At 37.0% G+C, this 19,781-nt stretch overlaps 1 protein-coding gene across 3 annotated transcripts in view; it reads left to right on the top strand.

Annotated features, from left to right (window-relative positions):
• LOC149829902 (putative E3 ubiquitin-protein ligase ARI8) overlaps positions 1 to 16,373 on the top strand; it is a 74,988-nt gene extending 58,615 nt beyond the window's left edge. For 2 of the 3 annotated variants that reach the window (XM_090016155.1, XM_090016154.1), the window contains exons 10-15: positions 84 to 173; positions 10,732 to 10,779; positions 11,838 to 11,909; positions 12,006 to 12,105; positions 12,187 to 12,313; positions 15,754 to 16,373. In XM_090016155.1, coding sequence (XP_089872281.1) covers positions 84 to 173; positions 10,732 to 10,779; positions 11,838 to 11,909; positions 12,006 to 12,105; positions 12,187 to 12,313; positions 15,754 to 16,015 — 699 coding nt within the window. In that variant the 3' untranslated portion in view covers positions 16,016 to 16,373. Of the gene's footprint in view, positions 1 to 83; positions 174 to 307; positions 368 to 10,731; positions 10,780 to 11,837; positions 11,910 to 12,005; positions 12,106 to 12,186; positions 12,314 to 15,753 lie in introns of all 3 variants that reach the window. The other variant, XM_090016153.1, reaches the window with a different exon arrangement.
• The last annotated feature ends 3,408 nt before the right edge of the window (positions 16,374 to 19,781 follow it).

The following is a 19,781-nucleotide window of genomic DNA, read 5'->3' as shown; positions in this document are numbered from 1 at the left end:
GTATCTTTTCTATTAAAGAAAGAATAAATTATTTTTAGCATGACTTAGGAATTTATATCTTTGTTACTTTTGATGGTTTTCAGTACGATGAGGCTGAAAAAAGACGGGAAATGGCTAAAAATTCATTGGAGAGGTACACTCATTATTATGAACGATGGGCCACCAACCAGTCGGTCAGTACAATTTACATTTTTCCATATTGTTACCACATGTTGCTGTTTATTCAACGTTAACTACATTCTTTTGTGTCATTTAGAATCCTCTGGACTGACTTTATTATATTGACTTCTGTGGTTGTTTTTTCTAGGATGAATGTAAAATTTTTCATGGATGTGAGCCTTTCTTATTGTTTTTCCATTTGTCATTCGTAAGTTCTTCATGCTGATGACTTAGGTGAATTTGTATACTTTCATCAAATGGACTTTGTGGTATAGACGTGCATACACCATGCATGGCTGATTTAAGTTTTAAACCTTTATATGGTAAAATTGGAAGTGTTCGACTAGCCTAAACTGCCAAACTACCATATTCGATGCGGCATTTTTTAGTTATAGGGTTACACTAGATCTTTTCTTTTGGGAGATGTTGCTTGTCCTTTCTTTTGGGGATGTGGGGATTAAAAGTTATTAATGGGTGAAAAGATATTTGATGGTCCTACGCTAGAATAGCATGGGCATTTTATGAAAATGTTCAACAAAGGCTTGTTTGACCCTTAAAAGTAATAACAAATTTCAAAAATGCCGTTTCATTTAGGTTCTTTTGGTAATTTAAGGGGCGTCCTATTAAGTAGAAATGACCATTTTTGTCATATTGTTTTATTGTTTTTTTAAACAGACGCTGGATATGACATACATCATTTATTAGTAGAGAAACGGTTTTGGATCATGTGACTTGGACATGTAAACATGTTTTTCAAGAGCTTCAAAACTCAACAGCCCATAATGTATCCATATTTCATGCTTCAAAAAAATGTGTTTTTACATAAAAATCGCCGTATGAGGTGCAATCTATGGACAAACCATGCTGAACACATCCATGGTTCAGGTTGAGTAGATAGAGAGCTTGCACCTATAATTTCCAGCTAGTTAGGATGGCACTGTTAATAGTGATATGTCTTTATATACATTTGGATGTGTGGGTTGTTAAAATGTACCCATCAATTGTTGTAATTAGACATATTTTATATATATAAAAGATGATACATATACATATATGGTATATATGTATATGTATCCTCCTATTTATATATATAAAATATATATTTTCCTTTTGTTTAGCCGTAGGGGTATTTTAGTCTTTTCCTCTGTTTTACGCACATTCACTTTATGAATGTGATTGTAATTTATTTTATTTTTATTTTTCTTTTATTTTTTATTTCTTTTTTCTCAAGTACCAAAAGGTACCTTGGGGGGCCCTCAAATAGACGTTGGGCCCCTTCCAACGGTCACATTTGTGACCGTTGGAGGGGCTCCAACGTCTATGAGTGGAGCCCCTCCAAGGCTCCTTTTTGTTGTTATAAATAGGGGCTCTCCCCTTTGTATTTCTTACTTCTTGAGGGAGCTTATGCTCCATTGTAATGGGGTTTTTACCCCTTCTCCATTATTCTTCAATGATATGCAACTTATGACTTTATGTCATATTTTTCCCTTTTTATGGGTTTTATGTGTTAGCACATTATGTTCTTATGTTGTTTCCCTTTAATGGGTATATTTGCACTTCACGTGCATAGATATGGGTTCATTATTGAACCCAATGTATTTCAAGTCACTTTCTAACATGGTATCAGAGCGAGGTCACGATGGGGTTGTCCTTTGGTGCAACAGAAAGCGTGTCGCTCAAGAAATGGTGAAGTATTCATTGCTCTTCCTAAAGTATTATGCTTTTGAAGTTATTCGGTATGTATCCCTTTTCTTAAAAGTATTATGCATTTAAAAATATGTTTCTTGCATATAGTTTGTTCATTTAATGGTCATGATAGTTGAATTATTTCTTTTCACATTTCGTGTGCTCATATATTTTGAAAATATCTCCTTTTAAATTTGGTGAAATCGTTTGTTGTCCAAATATAAAATTCGTGTTTTTCGAACTACTCATCGCATATAATAGTAATTTATGTTTTTAAAAAATTACCTTCAATTATGTGAGATTTATAGTTCTTATATAAATATTTCATGATTGACCTATAAGTTAACTTTTAAAAATTATATATATGATTTCTTGCTAAAATAATGATCTTTGCTTAAAATTTTTTAACTCTCATATGAACCCTAATTTGATTCGAGTTCCCCTCTTGATTATGGATTTTAGTGCATTTTTGAAAAATTTGATATAATCATTATATGAGAATCTCTCACATCTAAAATCTTTGTTGAATCCTAAAGTAGTTCTTGTTAATGATGACTTATAAGAACTCCTAAAAAGTTTTTCAATGTTTCTTTTTTGAAAAATTATCTATGATAAACCATTAGGAAAGATTGTTTTAAAAGGAATTTCCCACATAGAGTGCATAGTTCATCTATTACATCCTTTTTGGTATAAATGATTTCATTTTTCATCCTTATAAACTTGTTGGTTTGTATTTTTCATAAGGTTTCGAAACCTCTTAATAATATCTTTAAAGATGCCTACATTGGCCATAATATGGTTTTCTTTGTCCTCAATTGCACTTATCAAGCATGTAATTGCATAATTAAAATTTGAGAATTTCAAGCATTGCTCTTTTTATAAAGTGCATACTTGCTCACTTTTGTGTATTTTTGTATTTTATGCACATTTCTTTTGTGAAAAATATAATAAATTTAGATATTGAGTTCTTGTTAAATCATTGTAAGTGCTTATAGCACTTTGTATGTGTCCGCATATCTCATCACAATCAAAGAATATTTTAAAATTGTTGTATGGGATTTAATTCCAAATCTATAAATTTTCAAGTGTTTTTTGAATATTCTTTCCTTGAGTATTGTGTTAAAGCCTTCTTTCTGAACCATTACGGTTCTTATGATTTCTTTGATTAAAAGCTTGATTGTCTTGATGAATTCTTTATGTTGTTGTGTTTGTTGCTTAATAAGTCTTTTTTGGTACAAGACTTCTTTTGAAGATTAAGCATAATTCGTGTTTATGCAAAATTGTTTTGATGGATTATATTGGACCTTTGATTCAATTTGTTAATCGGTCCTCTTGGTAAAAACTTTTATTTGGAAAATGATTCCTTATGTGGTTACTGCCCTTTTGTGGCACTTATATTTGTCCATCACATGTTATTTAATGCATCATTTATTTGGCCTTATTTTTTGTTATATTAGAGATGTTTGTCGAGGTGAGTTATGGGCACCTCGTGTTGTATCATTTTAGATTGTCCACCTTCCATATTATAGATGGTTGTTGAGGTGAGTTATGGGCACCTTGGGACTCTAAAATGATTTGTTATTTGATCTCTAATTATGAGTGTGTCACTCATTTTTTCTCTTGTGGCCATTGATATTATGGATGCCTCTATGTAAATGTGATGGACATATGGTGTTTGAAACCTTAAATGTTTTAAGGTATATTTAAAATCAAGGTGTTTTGGGATTATAACCCAACCTTTTATTTGTTTAAGAATCTTATGAGTGCACTTGCACATTTGTGATTCCGTATGTTGTGCTTGTTGTGCACCTGTGTTCTTGTGTTTTTTCACAAGTGTTCTTGGTGTGTGTATGTTCACACATTTGTTCTCAAGAATATTATTTTATCGATTGTAGTATCTTGTTGAAGATACTTTTTACATGCATTTATTCCAAAATGTTATTGTTATGAGTATTCTTTTTTAAAAGGAATATTGTTTATTCGAGGTTTTATTTATATGTTGTCATTACAAGCTTTATTGCCTCAAAAGTCCTTTCCTTTTATGCCCATTATCTAAGTGTCATCATATGTAGACAAGAATTTTATTACACTTTCGTGTGTTTTTAGCCCTTTGTTGGCTTTTGCTCTCTTGGTCTAGTAGCTGAACACACTTGTCTTGAGTGATCTTATATGTAGACAAGACACGTTGATTCACACAATCGTGTGTGATCTTAGTCCATGTTGGCGTTTGTGTTCTTGTTCTAGTCGCTTAGATGTATGCCCATGGTTGGCTTATTTCACTCATTTCAAGTGCCATCTTATGTAGACAAGAGATGTATTATGTTTTAGCCCATGGTTGACTTATTACTCTTGTTCTAGTAGCTGAACATACTTGGTTTTAAGTGTATTTTTACGTAGACAAGAGATACTTTTTAGTCCATGTTGGCATGTATTCTCTTGCTCTTGTCGTAGATGCACTTATTTCAAGTATTATTATATGTAGACAAGAGGTTCGTTTACACACCTTTGTGTGTGTCTTTTGCCTTTAATGGTTTTATATTCTTGATCTAGTAGCTTATACATTTGATTTATGGGTTTTGGAGGACTAATGAGGAAGTTGTTTGTAATGAATAAACTATTATTGAAATTTGCAAAATTCCATTGATGACTTGTGTTTTTCAAGTAAATCATCTTTTTGATAGGCATATCAAGTTGATTTCTTAGCATTTAATCTATATATTAAGTGCTTATGGTTTTTGCCACCCTTATATGTAAAATGTTTTTTTTATTAAGTGTGACTTTCATAAATGTTTTTAAAAACCTTGTGAACTCTTGGGTTTATTTTGCCTAAAGTATGCTTGGAGACTTCGTTTCTCTTTTTTGGAACTTCACTACATGTTTGAAGCATGTTTTAGTTCTTTGAGTATCAATTCATATTATGATTCGTATATGCATATGCTCTTTATGGCTTTTTTTGGGCTCTCATTCAATAAAGCATATGTATGTTGTGCCTCTTCGTAGGCTTCTTGTGGTATCCCTTAGTGGATCATTTTGTTATTCCCCATTATGGGGTTATATTTGTCCAATGGTGGACCTTATGAATGCATTATGCATTCTTGCAATTTTTGCATAATTTGCTTCCGCTCATTTTGTTTTAACATAATGTATGATTTAGAAACTTTGGTTTTCTAAATTTTTCGTTTCATACTAAAGTAACTATCATATTATGCATAAATTTTGCACCTTGTTAGGAATGTTCCTTTTTGAGTAAAGTGCAAAGATATTGTTTACTTGTTCTTTGTTGTTTTCTTTTCTCAGGATCTTGGAGATAGGACAAAGGGAAGTACCCTGGATGATTCGGGAAATGGGTTCATCATTTGAAGACAATTGGAGGAAGGCTATTTCAAGTTTCATTGCATCCTTGCCGAAGCCTCTTGGAGTCGCCGAAGCCTCGTGGAGTTTTGCCCTTTTTTCAATCTTTTCGTTTCCCTGCAAAGCTTGAGGGGGGGTGTTAAAATGTACCCATCAATTGTTGTAATTAGACATATTTTATATATATAAAAGATGATACATATACATATATGGTATATATGTATATGTATCCTCCTATTTATATATATAAAATATATATTTTCCTTTTGTTTAGCCGTAGGGGTATTTTAGTCTTTTCCTCTGTTTTACGCACATTCACTTTATGAATGTGATTGTAATTTATTTTATTTTTATTTTTCTTTTATTTTTTATTTCTTTTTTCTCAAGTACCAAAAGGTACCTTGGGGGGCCCACTCAAATAGACGTTGGGCCCCTTCCAACGGTCACATTTGTGACCGTTGGAGGGGCTCCAACGTCTATGAGTGGAGCCCCTCCAAGGCTCCTTTTTGTTGTTATAAATAGGGGCTCTCCCCTTTGTATTTCTTACTTCTTGAGGGAGCTTATGCTCCATTGTAATGGGGTTTTTACCCCTTCTCCATTATTCTTCAATGATATGCAACTTATGACTTTATGTCATATTTTTCCCTTTTTATGGGTTTTATGTGTTAGCACATTATGTTCTTATGTTGTTTCCCTTTAATGGGTATATTTGCACTTCACGTGCATAGATATGGGTTCATTATTGAACCCAATGTATTTCAAGTCACTTTCTAACATGGGTAGGTGGGACCGAACTTAATTTGGGCCAGATTAATGACTTTGAGACTTTTGCTTATTGAAAGAAAAAATTACGTCTATATTAAAGGGAATATCTTGCGATATTTTCAAAATATTGCTAGGAACAAAAATATCGCAATATTATCGTGATAATATCATGATATTCTATTGATAATTTTGAAAAAATCTTATTTTATATATTTTAAGCCCAATTTTTGTATTTTTTGGGTTTCTTTTTGTATTTTAAAAGATATTCAAAGTTATTTCCTTCTATTTTTTTCAAGAATACCTATTGTTTTTTTATATTTCTTATTAATTTTTTAATTTTTTGTATTTTTAAAACTCCCAAGATTTTCCAACTTTTGAAAATCTCTTTGAGAAATACCCTTGCCGAGAAAATACCTTGAACAATATAGGTGAATATGGGTACAACCAATAATGCCAAGTGTATTTCCTTTTCTATGTATCAATGCACGTATATATATGTCACAAGGATTCGTCCAACAGGGTGTCGCACCCGCGTGGACGCGATGCAGGTGCGGCACCCGGTGTGGTCAAGATGACCGTCAACCGCACCCAGGGTATCTATCCAAAATAGATTCGGTCAACTTTGAATGAGTCCATTTTGGACCCCCTCCCCAAAAAAAAACTAAGAGGTGGGGGGTTGGGGGATTAGGGCACATCTCCCTCCTTCCCCTTCCCAACCCCTCCTCTCCTTCTCCTCTTCCTTTTCCACCGCAGCCATCCCCAACCCCTCCTCTCCTCCTTTGACGGACAACGACGACCCTCCCCAACTCCTTCTCTCCTCATTCGATGACTGCAAAGTATCTCTCTCTCTCTCTCTCTCTCTCTCTCTCTCTGTAACAACCCCAACTAACTCTCGAAAAATTGTGATTTTTTTTAAAAACAATTGCAGAAAACCTCCCAAGGACCCGGGGTACATCATCGATTTAATATATCAATTCCATAAACCATTTAATGCATAAAGTCAATTAAAAATAATAATTGAACTGCATTTATTTAATCCATAAGTCAAAAAGTTCAAAATATAAAATTGACTCAATCAAATCCAACACACAGGTCAGAACCCAAGCCACCAAATCACAAGGCCTCGAGTCCTCCAGCTAGCCAGTTTCACTCATCACTAAGCCTCTGTGCGTGAAAAACAATTTTAGAAAAATGGGTAAGAACCGAAGTCCTCTAAAAATCCAGTAGTAAATTAAATAATGCATAAATTTAAGAAAAAAGCACAAGCAATAATTTACCAGAACTAACTTACCATTCAAGCATTCAACAATATCATGCTAATCAAATATTCAGAAATGCATAAAACTAATGCAAAACACTAAATGATGCATGAATCAATGTATATGCATGAATAATTTCTTAAGTTATTTATCAAGTTGCTTTTGCATGGATGTCTCTATTAAATGCACACAAATTTAATTTTTACTTTTCCGTACAAACCCGCGGATATTCAAAACGGTTTAAGTCCCGAGGTTTAAGGTAGTTCCCAGTTATAGCTTAACACACAATTTGTATTTTAATTACTAGGTTTTACACTTGTTCCTCGACGGATATCAGAAATCCTCACCTTTAGGGATGGCAGTGGGGCGGGGCGGGGGACAAGGTTTCCACCCCCGTCCCGCCTCAAAATTTTATCCTCCACCCCCGCCCCGCCTCCGCGGCGGGGATGGATTTTATCCTCCACCCCCGCCTCCATCCCCGTTTCATACCCTTCATCCCCGGTCCAAACGGGGATGAGGCGGGGCGGGGCGGGGATATTGCGGGGAAAAGTGGTCGGGGCGGGGGACAAGGTTTCCACCCCCGTCCCGCCTCAAAATTTTATCCTCCACCCCCGCCCCGCCTCCGCGGCGGGGATGGATTTTATCCTCCACCCCCGCCTCCATCCCCGTTTCATACCCTTCATCCCCGGTCCAAACGGGGATGAGGCGGGGCGGGGCGGGGATATTGCGGGGAAAAGTGGTCGGGGCGAGGTTGGGGCGGGGATGAGGCGGGGACGGGGCGGGGCGGGGCGGGGAAAAGTGCACGTCCACCCCCGCCCCGCCTCCGCGGCGGGGATGAATTTTATCCTCCACCCCCGCCTCCATCCCCGTTTCATACCCTTCATCCCCGGTCCAAACAGGGCGAGGTGGGGCGGGGCCTCACTTTCCCCCGGTCCACTGCCATCCCTACTCACCTTCCATCGAAACATTATGAATCTTTACCTAATGCCGGAACATCAATGAAAATTCACAACTATTGACGCCACTTTTTTGGTATACCAATAACTACAGCTGAGTCAACACCACCACCCTTAGGCAAAGTGGCTGAAAGCTCTATAAAATCGTGGTCGAGAATATGAACCTAACATCAGGTTCTTGAGGATAAAATTACATGGAGTTTTAGTATTCTCACGGTCCCTCCGTGACCGTCATCTAAGATTCTCACATTATAAAAGGGATATCAAGGAAGAGCATTATTACACTGTTTTGGTCTCTTTTACCATTTAAATCAATTGCAAGTTCTTTACACAAGAACGGTTATGCAAATCTCAAATCTGGTTTTGCAACAAAGAACCACAAGTTTTATTTTTTTTTAACATGCCAAAAATGTGGACATGTTAAGGCAACCGGATTTCAACTAATTCAGATCTAGATTTGGGTTCAAACCTAATTCCAAGTCCTAAACTGACATGAAACGAAACTTGTTTGGACCCAAGTCTCATTCAATGATCTGGGTTTGGGTTTAGGTCTGATTCGATTAAATCAGATATGAATCTGGGTCCTGATCTGATTTCAATTAATTCAGATCTAGATCTGATTCCAAGTTTTAAATTGTTAAAAATTATATATATATACCCTCCCGTACTCCTGCATCCAAGTTTTTTTAAAGTGCCATATCGCCACACCCTCACCCACACCTATGTGACATATATATAAACATTTTAATGTCTGATCAACATAAGCTTGAGATAGAAGCAAACCAGTACATACAAAATTTCATAAAGTGCATTGGCGGCATATTATTTACATGGCTAGCTACAAACAACAACAACAACAACTACGCCTTCATCCCAAAACAATTGGGGTCGGCGATATGAACCAAAAAAGAAAATCATTCTGGGTCTTCCACATGAATCCTTCTCCTCCAATCATTTCTATCCAATGCCATGTCCTCGGTGAGGTTCAAAGCATTCATATCCTTTCCTATCATCTTCATCCATGTCTTCCTAGATCCTAGGCCTATCAACTAATATATTTTCCCATTTCTCCATCCTTCTAACTGGAGCATCATTAGGCCTTCGCCGAATATGTCCAAACCACCGTAAATGATTCTCTCTCATCTTATTTTCAATGGGTGCAACGCCTACCTTCTTACGTATCTCCTCGTTCCGAATCTTATCTTTTATTGTATTTCCACACATCCATCTAAGCATACGCATCTCAGCTACACTCATTTTTTGAATATGATGTCTCTTGGCAGCCCAACATTTCGTACCATATAGTAAAGCGGGCCTAATAGTCGTCCTATAAAACTTTCCCTTCAACCGCAATGGCATTCTACGATTAGCTACACTCATTTACATGGCTAGCTAATTGAAAAAAAGAAAACTATGGATGATCTATTGTTCGTTGATCAGAAGCTGAACAAACTTAAGATCATCCTGCAGGTGCCTCTTTTAATTTGTTTTCTTTCCCTGTATAACATATCTATTGTTGGCCTGATGAATGTTTGGTCATTTTTGGGGTATCCATTGGTGTGGTATGATAGTATCCTTGTTGATTTCCTTTGCCCAGAACTTTGTTTGGCTTGTTTACATTGCCTTCTTAAAGACATGCTTCATGCAATGGAGCTGAATTATTAATATTTTTACCATGGTAGCTGTCACTTGGAATATTCCACTTTTTGCGTAGCTCCTATGGTGCATATTGCAGTATTATTTAATAATTACTTGTGCTCCAAAGTAGGAGTGCACAATGAGCCGAGCCAGCTGGAGCTCGGCTCGGACTCGGCTTGTTTAAGCTCAGATCAAGCTTGTCTGCTAATATAAATGAGCCGATCTTGAACACAAAACCAGGCTTGGCCTAGATAAACGAGCCGAGCTTGATAAAGTAACTGAACTCGATTAGGATCGTATAAGTCATATATAAATTTTCTATTTCTAATATAACATAGTTGTTGTTGCTTTAATGGTTAGGGTTGTACTCCTTTTGTCAGAAGGTAGCAGGTTCGAATCCCGTGGCCAACCAAAGTTTTTCTTTATTGTTGTCAATCCAGTAATTAATGATGTATATTTTCTGCATGCTCTTTAACAGAAAAAGGGCCGTACCCTAGTGGTGAGGCCTTCTGCCAGTTTTTCGGTTGGTGAAGGGATCGAATCCTGCCCCTTTGATGTAATTTTCTTTTATGGATTATGGTCTAGCTTGGCTCGGCTCGGCTCGAGCTCGGAGCCAAGCCGATCTTGAACAGTCTTCTTCAAGCTCGGCTTCGAGCTTGAGCTGAGCTTGAACAGATGCACTTCTAGCTGAACTGAGCTTGAACAGCACAGGCTCAGCTCGAGTTCGGCTCGTGTGCATCCCTACTCCAAAGTGCATTACAATATGTGGCTGTGCCTTGTCCTGTATTTTTTCATCTCTGTTGCACCATATTGTGAAGTTTATTTATTTTTCCAATAGCTCCCATAATTGCCTAATATTCAATATGATTATGGAAATGTGTTGTCCTTGTTACTAAACTTTTCTTCTTTGCTTGCAGTCAAGGGCAAAGGCTCTTTCAGATCTGCATCAAATGCAAACTGTTCATGTAAGTAGTCATTTGTAGAGTAACTGCAATTCATACCTTCTGTTCTCTGACAAGTCTAACTAACAGTCAAATACTTAAGAATGGAGTTCTTGTGGCATCAAATTATATCCAAATTGAGTTCTTGGTATTTTGGAAACATTGCTTTTTTTGAAAGATTGCTTTTTTTGAAAGATTGCTATAACATCATCATAATATTGCAAACGTATCAGAAATTCTAAATAAAGTGTCAGATGCTTATTTGTTTGTCTTTTATGATTAGAACAAAGAGTTTTTATGGCTTGTCATCTTTTTTCTATGACCAAAAAATAAAAGAACGACTATTTTCTTATTTTTACTTTTTCGTTTCTGCAACTTCTTTCTCTGAGTTTTGTGGGAAAATGAAAATGTTGCAGGAAAAAGGTTTTTCTAATATATATATATATATATATATATGGGAAAATAGTGGCTACCCTCGTGGGTTCCAACCCCCTAGTTAAAATTCATAGGGGAGGTTGTTTTGACCTAATCCGACCCCTTGGATCATGTTATCTCCACATGTATGCTGTCCACTACGATTCGTGGACTTGAGGATGCAGGATTCGGATTTGACTCTAAAGTTAGAATTTTTTTAAAAAATGAGACACGAGGACATGGAAATTTTAAAACTTTTGATCAATCAAAAACTATTTTTGAATAATTTATCATTAAAAATTGTTTTTATTGAAATAAAATTAAAAATGCAATAAAGTATTATTTACAAAATATTAAAATAATGCTGTCCGAGTCGACGTGTCTGCTCTTGTCATTAGGGACACATCCAAAATAGCATGTTCATGTGACATATCATGTATGTAAGATTTTCTAGGGGTTGAAAAATCAATGGCCTACAATGTACCAAATTTTGAGTAACATGATTTTGTAAGTCCTTCCATATACTAACAATTGGTGATGCTGCATTTGTTTGCTGTTTTTCTATTTTAAATGCTTCTTTACCTTGAAAAAAGCTAGGTTCTTACTATTTCCACAACCACCATTCTTTTAGTTTATGAAGATTATATTGTTCCTATGTAACTGTGCAGATTGAAAAGTTGAGTGACAAGCAGTGTCAGCCTGCATCTCAACTAAAATTCATAATTGATGCTTGGTTACAGGTATTTCTTTTGGGTTTTGCTCATTAATTTTTGTCTAGTGCTTATCACTTTCCTTTGATATGAAACGGTTTATCACATTTATGTTATAATCTGCAGATAGTTGAGTGTAGGCGAGTACTGAAGTGGACATATGCATATGGATATTACCTTCCTGAGCACGAATATGCAAAGAGACAGTTTTTTGAGTACTTGCAAGGTATTTCCATTCTTTTTCTTATTGCTTTAGGTGTTTGTGTCCATTTTTCCATCAGTTTTAACATGCACATTTGTGCTGTAGGTGAGGCCGAGTCTGGGTTGGAGCGGTTACATCAGTGTGCTGAGAAGGAATTGCTTACTTTCCTAGAGGGTGAGGGCCCATCTAAGGAGTTTAATGAGTTCAAAACTAAGCTGGCAGGCTTAACCAGGTAACTTTTTTGTTTGTGTTTTAATAATATAGCTTTCGTTATCATACTGTTGGATTGCCAAGGGTTGCTTTTAGAAGCTCATCCTGGTCATGTTGATAGATTTGATAGCAACAATCCCTTTCAATATCTTGAAAGCTAATTGAGTGCCTTTGCCCAGAGGTTCTGGTTACATTCTAGTATATGTGAAAAACGTACTTATATAATCAGTCTAATCACGTGTTTTCATCAAAGTTGAAAAGGTGTCCTACTATGTTACTGTGACACGGCGTTTGTGCAGCCGTACCCGTGTTGACACGGGTATGGGTACCAGGCGCATTGCGGGGCACGCCTGGTAACCCCCCCCCCCCCCCCCCCAAAAAAAAAAAAAAAAAAAAAAACACCCTCGACTCTCTCTCCCTCCCTGGTCTTGAGAGAGAGAGAGAGGCGTACCTTCTCCTTTTTCTTCTTCCTACAACAAACCAAGAGGAGAGAGAAAGAGAGGACAAAAAAGGGGAAGGGCTAGGGTTACACCCTTCCCGCTTTTACAAGGGGGCTTCATTGACAAGGTTTGGAAAAGTCCAAACCTGGTCAATAAAAAGAAAATTAATATGGATAAAAAAAGGATTTTTAAGATAATTCTTTCTTTTTTTTTTAACATAAACCAGCCCCAAACTCTCTCTTTTCTCATTTTAAGATAAAAAAGGTATGCAGAGTTATCATGTTTATGAGTGACTAACTAGTATGTCAAGCGTCGTAGAAAACTAATAACTTTTATGTGTAGAGTATCCAATTTCACAATAAAGTATTATAAAATGAGAACTTGGTTATATTTCCAATGAAAAAGAATATCACGGCCACGAGTCTTGGTAAACAGTAAAATGGAAAAGGTTCAGTACTGTACCTTAATAAAAGTTAGCAAAAGAGTGAGTTCTTGTACAAAGAATACAACCTTTGTGACGTGGACTCGGCTAATAGGCTGCCGCACCCGCGTCGATGCGACATGGGTGCAGGTGCCACACCCGGTGTGGCTTTGTCCAAAATGGACTCAGTCAACTTTGATTGAGTCCATTTTGGTCTATTAAAAAGAAAAATTTTAGGGGAGGGGTGGGGGGTAAAACCAGAGTTACCAGAAGTGCTTAGCCTATTGGGGAAGCGCGAAACGTCGTGCTTCCGAAATGCGCTGGGAAGCACGCTTTCTATTTATGGAAGGTGCACTTTCCTTTTATGGGAAGTGCGCTTGCCCCCTTCATTTTTTTTGTATTTTTATTTTTATTTTGTTTTCTTTTTTCGCTTCTCCCTCGCTTCCGGTTCGCTTTCTAGGTCGCTTCCGAGACGATTCCTGATTCACATTTAAGTCATCCCATGCTTCCCGCTTCCTAAAATTTTGAAAGTCCCTCGCTTCCCTCTTTCGCTTCCCGTATCGCTTGCCGCTCCCGCTTCCTCGACTGACAACCATGGGTAAAACTATAAAAAAATAAAAAAAGGGGGAAAAGGGAGGAGAGAGAGAGAGCCTCAGCATGGGTGCAACATATGAGGAGGGTGTGGACAAAGAGGAGAAGCAGAAGGGAGCACGAGAGAAGGAAGAAATGGAGAGAGAGGTACATACCTGAATGGTGGGGTCGCTGAAAGGGACACAAGAATTTTAATGGGGAGAGGTACGTATCTTTCTTCCTCCTCTCCTGCTCCCTTCTGCTTCTCTTTTTCCTCCCCCTCCTCCTTTGTTGCATCCACACCAAGTCTCTCCCTCTCGTTCTCCTCTTCTCCATTTTTTTATGTTTTTATAGTTTTACAACACCTGGCTCAAGCAAGCAGCCAGGTGTTAACTGGGTCAGACTCAGGTCTGATCCAAATCTGGGTTTGATCCAGATCTGATTGACCTGGATCTGTTTAGACTCAAGTCTGATTCAGACTTGGGTCAAAGCACCCAGATCTGAATTGGACCTGAAGATATTTTGACCCAAGTCAAACTCAGTCTTGTGTCAAAGCAGACCTAGGTCTGAATTGAACCTGGGTCTCTTGGGTTTGCTTTGACTCAGTTTGATTCAGACCTGGGTCAAAGTAAACCCAGGTTTGAATCAGTCTGGGTATACAGACCCAGGTCTGTCCAAGAATCTCTCTCTCTCTCTCTCTCTATATATATATATATATATATATATATACACACACACACACACACACACCCTCCCGCACCCCCACACCCAAGTTTTTTGAAAGTGCCGCATCGCCGCACTTGCATCCGCACCCGCACCCACACCTATGTGACATAGAATACAACTAAAATTCTAGCTCTTGCATCATAATACCTATGTGAAATCAATTAAGTAAATACAAGAAGTAAAAATTATGAAAGTGGAAGTATGCACATTGGAGCAACCAACTGGATTGGCCCAGCAGGGACCAGCAGTTGACTTAGGCATGTCTTTGATCAATCCACTGGGGCTTTAGAGAATGGTGGAACCCACCTATTGCATCTTTTTCCAACCATTTGAAAGGAAGTACCACTGGACACTGGTAATGAAACATGATATGGCTGCTGATCGTATTACCTGTTGTTGAATCTGTGTCACTGGTCAGTACACTGGGTTTTTACATCGCAGAACCACCTATTAGCATCTTTTCCTGGTCATTTTAGTGGTTTGAAGTATACTAGTTACATTTATTGCTGCTGATGAAAACCTGCACCAGTCATTGTTCTCGCCTGGATGGAAGGTGAAGCATACCAACTTGGGTTGATAAGTAGCTAGCATGATCCTGGGCACTCTGAAATGCCTTTCAATGTGGGTCGATCCATTCAATACAGAACCATATAAGCCATTTCTGGTGTTTCCACAGCTGAAAAATAGGCAAGAAACTGTGCCTTGTTTTTGAATTATTTTTGGTTGAGAATTTCCTCCAACTTGTTTGTTGATGACGTGTTGAAAACCAAGCACTGGAAAATGGATAATGGATAATGGCTTTCTCTTTATGGAATGTCTGGCCTTGCTATGTCAGGAAAAATGATAGAAAGGGAGACAGCTGTACATAAAGCATATAATAATTTGTCTTTCCTCATCAACTCGATGTGATATGACTAAGGATATTTTGTCTTGCCTCATGGAATAAATAATGTGATTGATTGTGGTAGATGGGCAGACTAAATAGCTCCTCTTACCTCATGAAATGAAAAAACTAATTGATTGAAAGAGATTGCCAAATGTGATCATGCAATAGTTTATTAGAAAAGAGTTCTTGAACTTGAGCCTTTATGTATTTTGAACATAAGTTCATTGTGTCCCAATTTCATGTGATGTGGCTTTGTTATCAGTGCATTGCATTATGTCCTCTATTCCTGTAGTGAGTTGTGTTAGCCCAAAATGCAGTGTCCTAGTGATATTGTAGTAATCTGCTTTATTTTCTTCTAGAAGATTTAATGATGGTCATTGTTCTGTTATCTGTATTTTGTATGCCTCGCGATGATGCAGCGTGACTCGCAATTACTTCGAGAATCTAGTAAAAGCTTTGGAAAATGGATTGGTGGATGTTGACTCCCAGGGAACCAGTAGTCGAACAGGAAGCTCTAAAACTGCTGCTGGGAAAGGGAGGAATGGCAGGGGCAAGGCTGCTAATTCAAGATCCAGTTCCACAAGGGGCCTGGATGACACAGGTCACTGGTCTTGTGAACAATGCACATATGCCAATATTAATTCAACGAGCACGTGTCAGATGTGCAACCACCATAGGTGACAGTAGAAGCCATGTGCACATTACTTGTGCATGTGCGATAACTACCTCACTTTTCAAGGTACAGGCTTTTGAAGGCTCCCCCTTGAAAATTGGTCAATCTGCATGTGCCCCTGTTGCTTATTTAGTGAAAACAGTAAAAATGCTCATTTTGTAAATATTCTTGTGTTGATTATAGAAGAGCCGACAAAATATAAATGTAAGCATTTATTGCTTCCCTCTTTGCTCGTTTATGAAATTTCAGGTCATGTTAATATCCTTAAGATCTAGTACATCTGTGATTATCATAATCCTATCTATCTGAACATTGTTACAATTTCTCTGTCAATGTAATGCTGTGGTGAAATCTGTTCATGGATCAATGTGATGTGCAACAAAGGTCATCATGTTCTTTAGAGTCCATTGTACATTTTGAATCAATAGTGCATCCTTTTCTTCTCCTTTTACCCTTTGTTGCTAGAGTTAGGCCAGTCCGGAATTTCTTCATGGAACCTATCAGCTGCGTTGTTACATTGACTGCATTAACAGTTCCATCTGATGTTCCACATATTTCCTTTTTTATGATGATTTTCATAGTAAATACTACGACACATGACACGCCATCTTTTATTTACATCTCAATTATGTTGCAAGTCTGGGACCACACTGCAGATGCACTCCAGAAAACTTTTTGACATGCTTGCTATATGTGACAGATTTGTATTGCTAAGGTTCATGCTTGCATGCTAACTGTTTAATCTCACTTAAAATAGTTTCATTGCCTTTAAGATATTAGAGTAAAAAAAGAATGAAAAAACATGAGTACATTAGCTTTCTCAATCTAACTTTAGCACCTGAATTATATATGTTTGCTATATTGCCTTGTACCCTCTTTCATTGTGAAAGAGTTGTGTCATATTCCAAGCTTCACACAGCCCTCTGTTTTGGTTATTTTTATTTTCTCTATGGTTCTTTCTATATGCATGCAGTTAAAGCCAGGTGCCACATTGATTTATGAGACGTACAAGGTACAACTTGTACAAATCTCAGCCTCTTTCAACTTATATTTAGCCTCTTTCAGAATATGAATCTATCTGATTTGAAAATGGAGAAACTTGCATCAGTACCTCAGTTTGAATTCAAACATGAGTTTGATTCACACCATACAATCGAAATGGATGACTGCTGCAGAGTTGCAAGTGGTCTTTTGATGGTATGGTTACTGGGTTTGGTTTCGCAGTGCTGCAAACGTTATCATGTTGATATGTTTCTAAAAGTTATGCAAGCCGGATGCAATAGTTGATGTATTTTCTCGGCTGTTTGATTGTCATATTGCGGTCTTCGTTTTACTGCTTGCGAATCCTGGGATTGAAACGTCCTGTTTTATGGCTGTGTTGGATATATTGTGGCACGAGCATTGATGAAATTCAATCCTTGTAGGGCAGGGACGCTTACATTCTTGATCTTGGTTACTGTTAAAGTGACTCCAAGCTTAGTCTACGTGAGAGGGAATGGCACCAGATCAATGAAGTAAAAAGCCATATCCATCGCGGATTATCATGTTGAACATGATATTCCATTTGTAAAATGCATGAGACCGAGAGAGTCAGTATATTCCTATAAATCCATTGGCGCATACCTATTGCTCCCTCATCTTATGTTATTTCATCGAGCTTCAGAAGCTTGTCTAATGTACTCGTGTTCTTTGTGTTGAAGGTTTTCAAAATTTTTTTTCATGGATTTGTTTCGGAAACACTGGGACGATGTGAAGAAATAATTCATTTTATAAAAAGTGAACAGAAACAGATTAAACTCCTTTCCCAACTACCGGCTCCCAAACAAAGAGTCTTGTGCCCAAAATTGTCGGTGACCAAAGTAAAAGTTTATGTACATGGTCAAATCACATTCTGTTGCGGTTCATTTATACATGTGTATTTAATATATATATATATATATATATATATATATATATATATATATATATATATATATATAGAGAGAGAGAGAGAGAGAGAGAGAGAGAGAGAGGTCTGTGCTAAATGAAATTTGCTAATGGGGTTTTTCTGCTCTTCCGGTGTTTTTTCTTGCACTTTCGACCTCATAAATGTGTTGGGCATGGTCGATTTACCAGAAATTCACCTGGATCATCTGTTTTTGATGAAAAAATGTTATTTGGAGCTTTGAAAATTTACAAAAATTTTGGACGATATAAAAACCTACCCATGTGTTGATAGCTCGACCATTTCAAGAGTTTATCTCACATCTGTACAGTCAGAATTTAAAAATAAAATGTGAAAAACTCATTTAGTACCGACCCATTACTCTCTCTCGTATATATATAATTTAAATTTATTTCTCAAAACTTAGATTCAAAATCATAATTTTATGAATAATTTACAAAAAGTTGCATGAATAATCAGCTATTTATGAAAAGCCGCCTAACATTTCAGTAACTACATTCAGCCTTACGCTTTTATACCTTGTGTCTAGTCTTTTTTTTTATTGAGAAAATTTAACTTGTGTCTAGTCAAAGTTAGTGGCTGAAATGTCATTATTGTTAATTTATTCAACAAAAAACCATAAAAATGTCATAAATTCAGTTGTCTTACAAAAACGGGACAAAAAATTCCATTGCATACAACCTAATGGGTTTGGCGCTGTGGAGGGGGCCTTGGCCATTAGGCGGGTGGTCAGGCTTCCATTCCCATGAGCGTCAGCATTAACGAGGGCAAGAGATCAGCCTTTGTATAGCGAAATCATGGCGATTCTCTATGGGCAGGGGGTGCGTCACAGGTTTATATTGTCGGGACAACAATCATAAGTATTGGCGATTCTGTATGGGCAAGGGGTACGTCACAGGTTTATATTGTCGGGACAACAATCATAAGTATGGCAGGGTAGTTTAAATGTACTTCATGTAAAAAGAAAAATCTATCACACCCACTTGATCTGCATTCAAATAAAGTTGGTGGTTAAACACAATAACCTAAAAGTTAGTCAGCTTTACGAAGACAACTCATAATTTAGGTGGCTTTTTAAAAGTACTACACTCTTATCTTTTATGGGAAAATGATTGTACTGTCTTTGTAAAATGATGCAATTTTGAAAATGCCTTGCAATTTGCCTCTCGTGACCAAAATTTTGATTCTTGACCTTTTTTGGACATTTTTATCCATCACACAAGAGAACTATTGATGTTCACATGAACCTGATGAAATTTATATCTCAATAACAAGGAGATTGGCATGAACATTTCATGAAGCTGATAAAATTTACACAATTTTTTTTTGCAAAATTGGTTAACTTGAATTTCAACATAAGAGATTCGTATGTGAAATGTATGGATCTTTTGATATTCGTAAACTTGGTGCGAACCTTCCAAAATTTAAAAGTTCGAGCTTGATAGGTTTGCTCTATATATTTGTGATAATCCTCACATTCGTGCGGACGTCTGTGGATCCCCGAATTTTTTAAAACAAAAATAAGGGTTTTCATGAAAAAATTGAAAATCGGATTTAAATTTGAGAGTGTTGTGGGGTCCATTATGCAAGGTTACATACATTTCTTCGTCAGTTGAGTAGAGATCAACTGAACCAAGAACCCTCAATCTTCGTTTTAGAGTGACGATATAGCGAAAGCTTGTACCTCGTATGCAAATCCTATAAAAAATGAGTTCAATGGCGAGAGCCACCAAGACTCGAAAAAAATTCAAAAAACACAAGAAATATGTGGACATTAGAGATTTGAACACTAATAAAAGTTAAATAAATAAAATAAATATTAAATATAA

The sequence above is a fragment of the Nuphar pumila genome, chromosome 8 (assembly GCF_984573655.1).
Source record: "Nuphar pumila chromosome 8, dmNupPumi1.hap1.1, whole genome shotgun sequence".
NCBI classification, from domain to species: domain Eukaryota; kingdom Viridiplantae; phylum Streptophyta; class Magnoliopsida; order Nymphaeales; family Nymphaeaceae; genus Nuphar; species Nuphar pumila.
The sequence above is the reverse complement of the archived record's forward strand: the minus strand, read 5'-3'. Positions and strand labels throughout refer to the sequence as shown.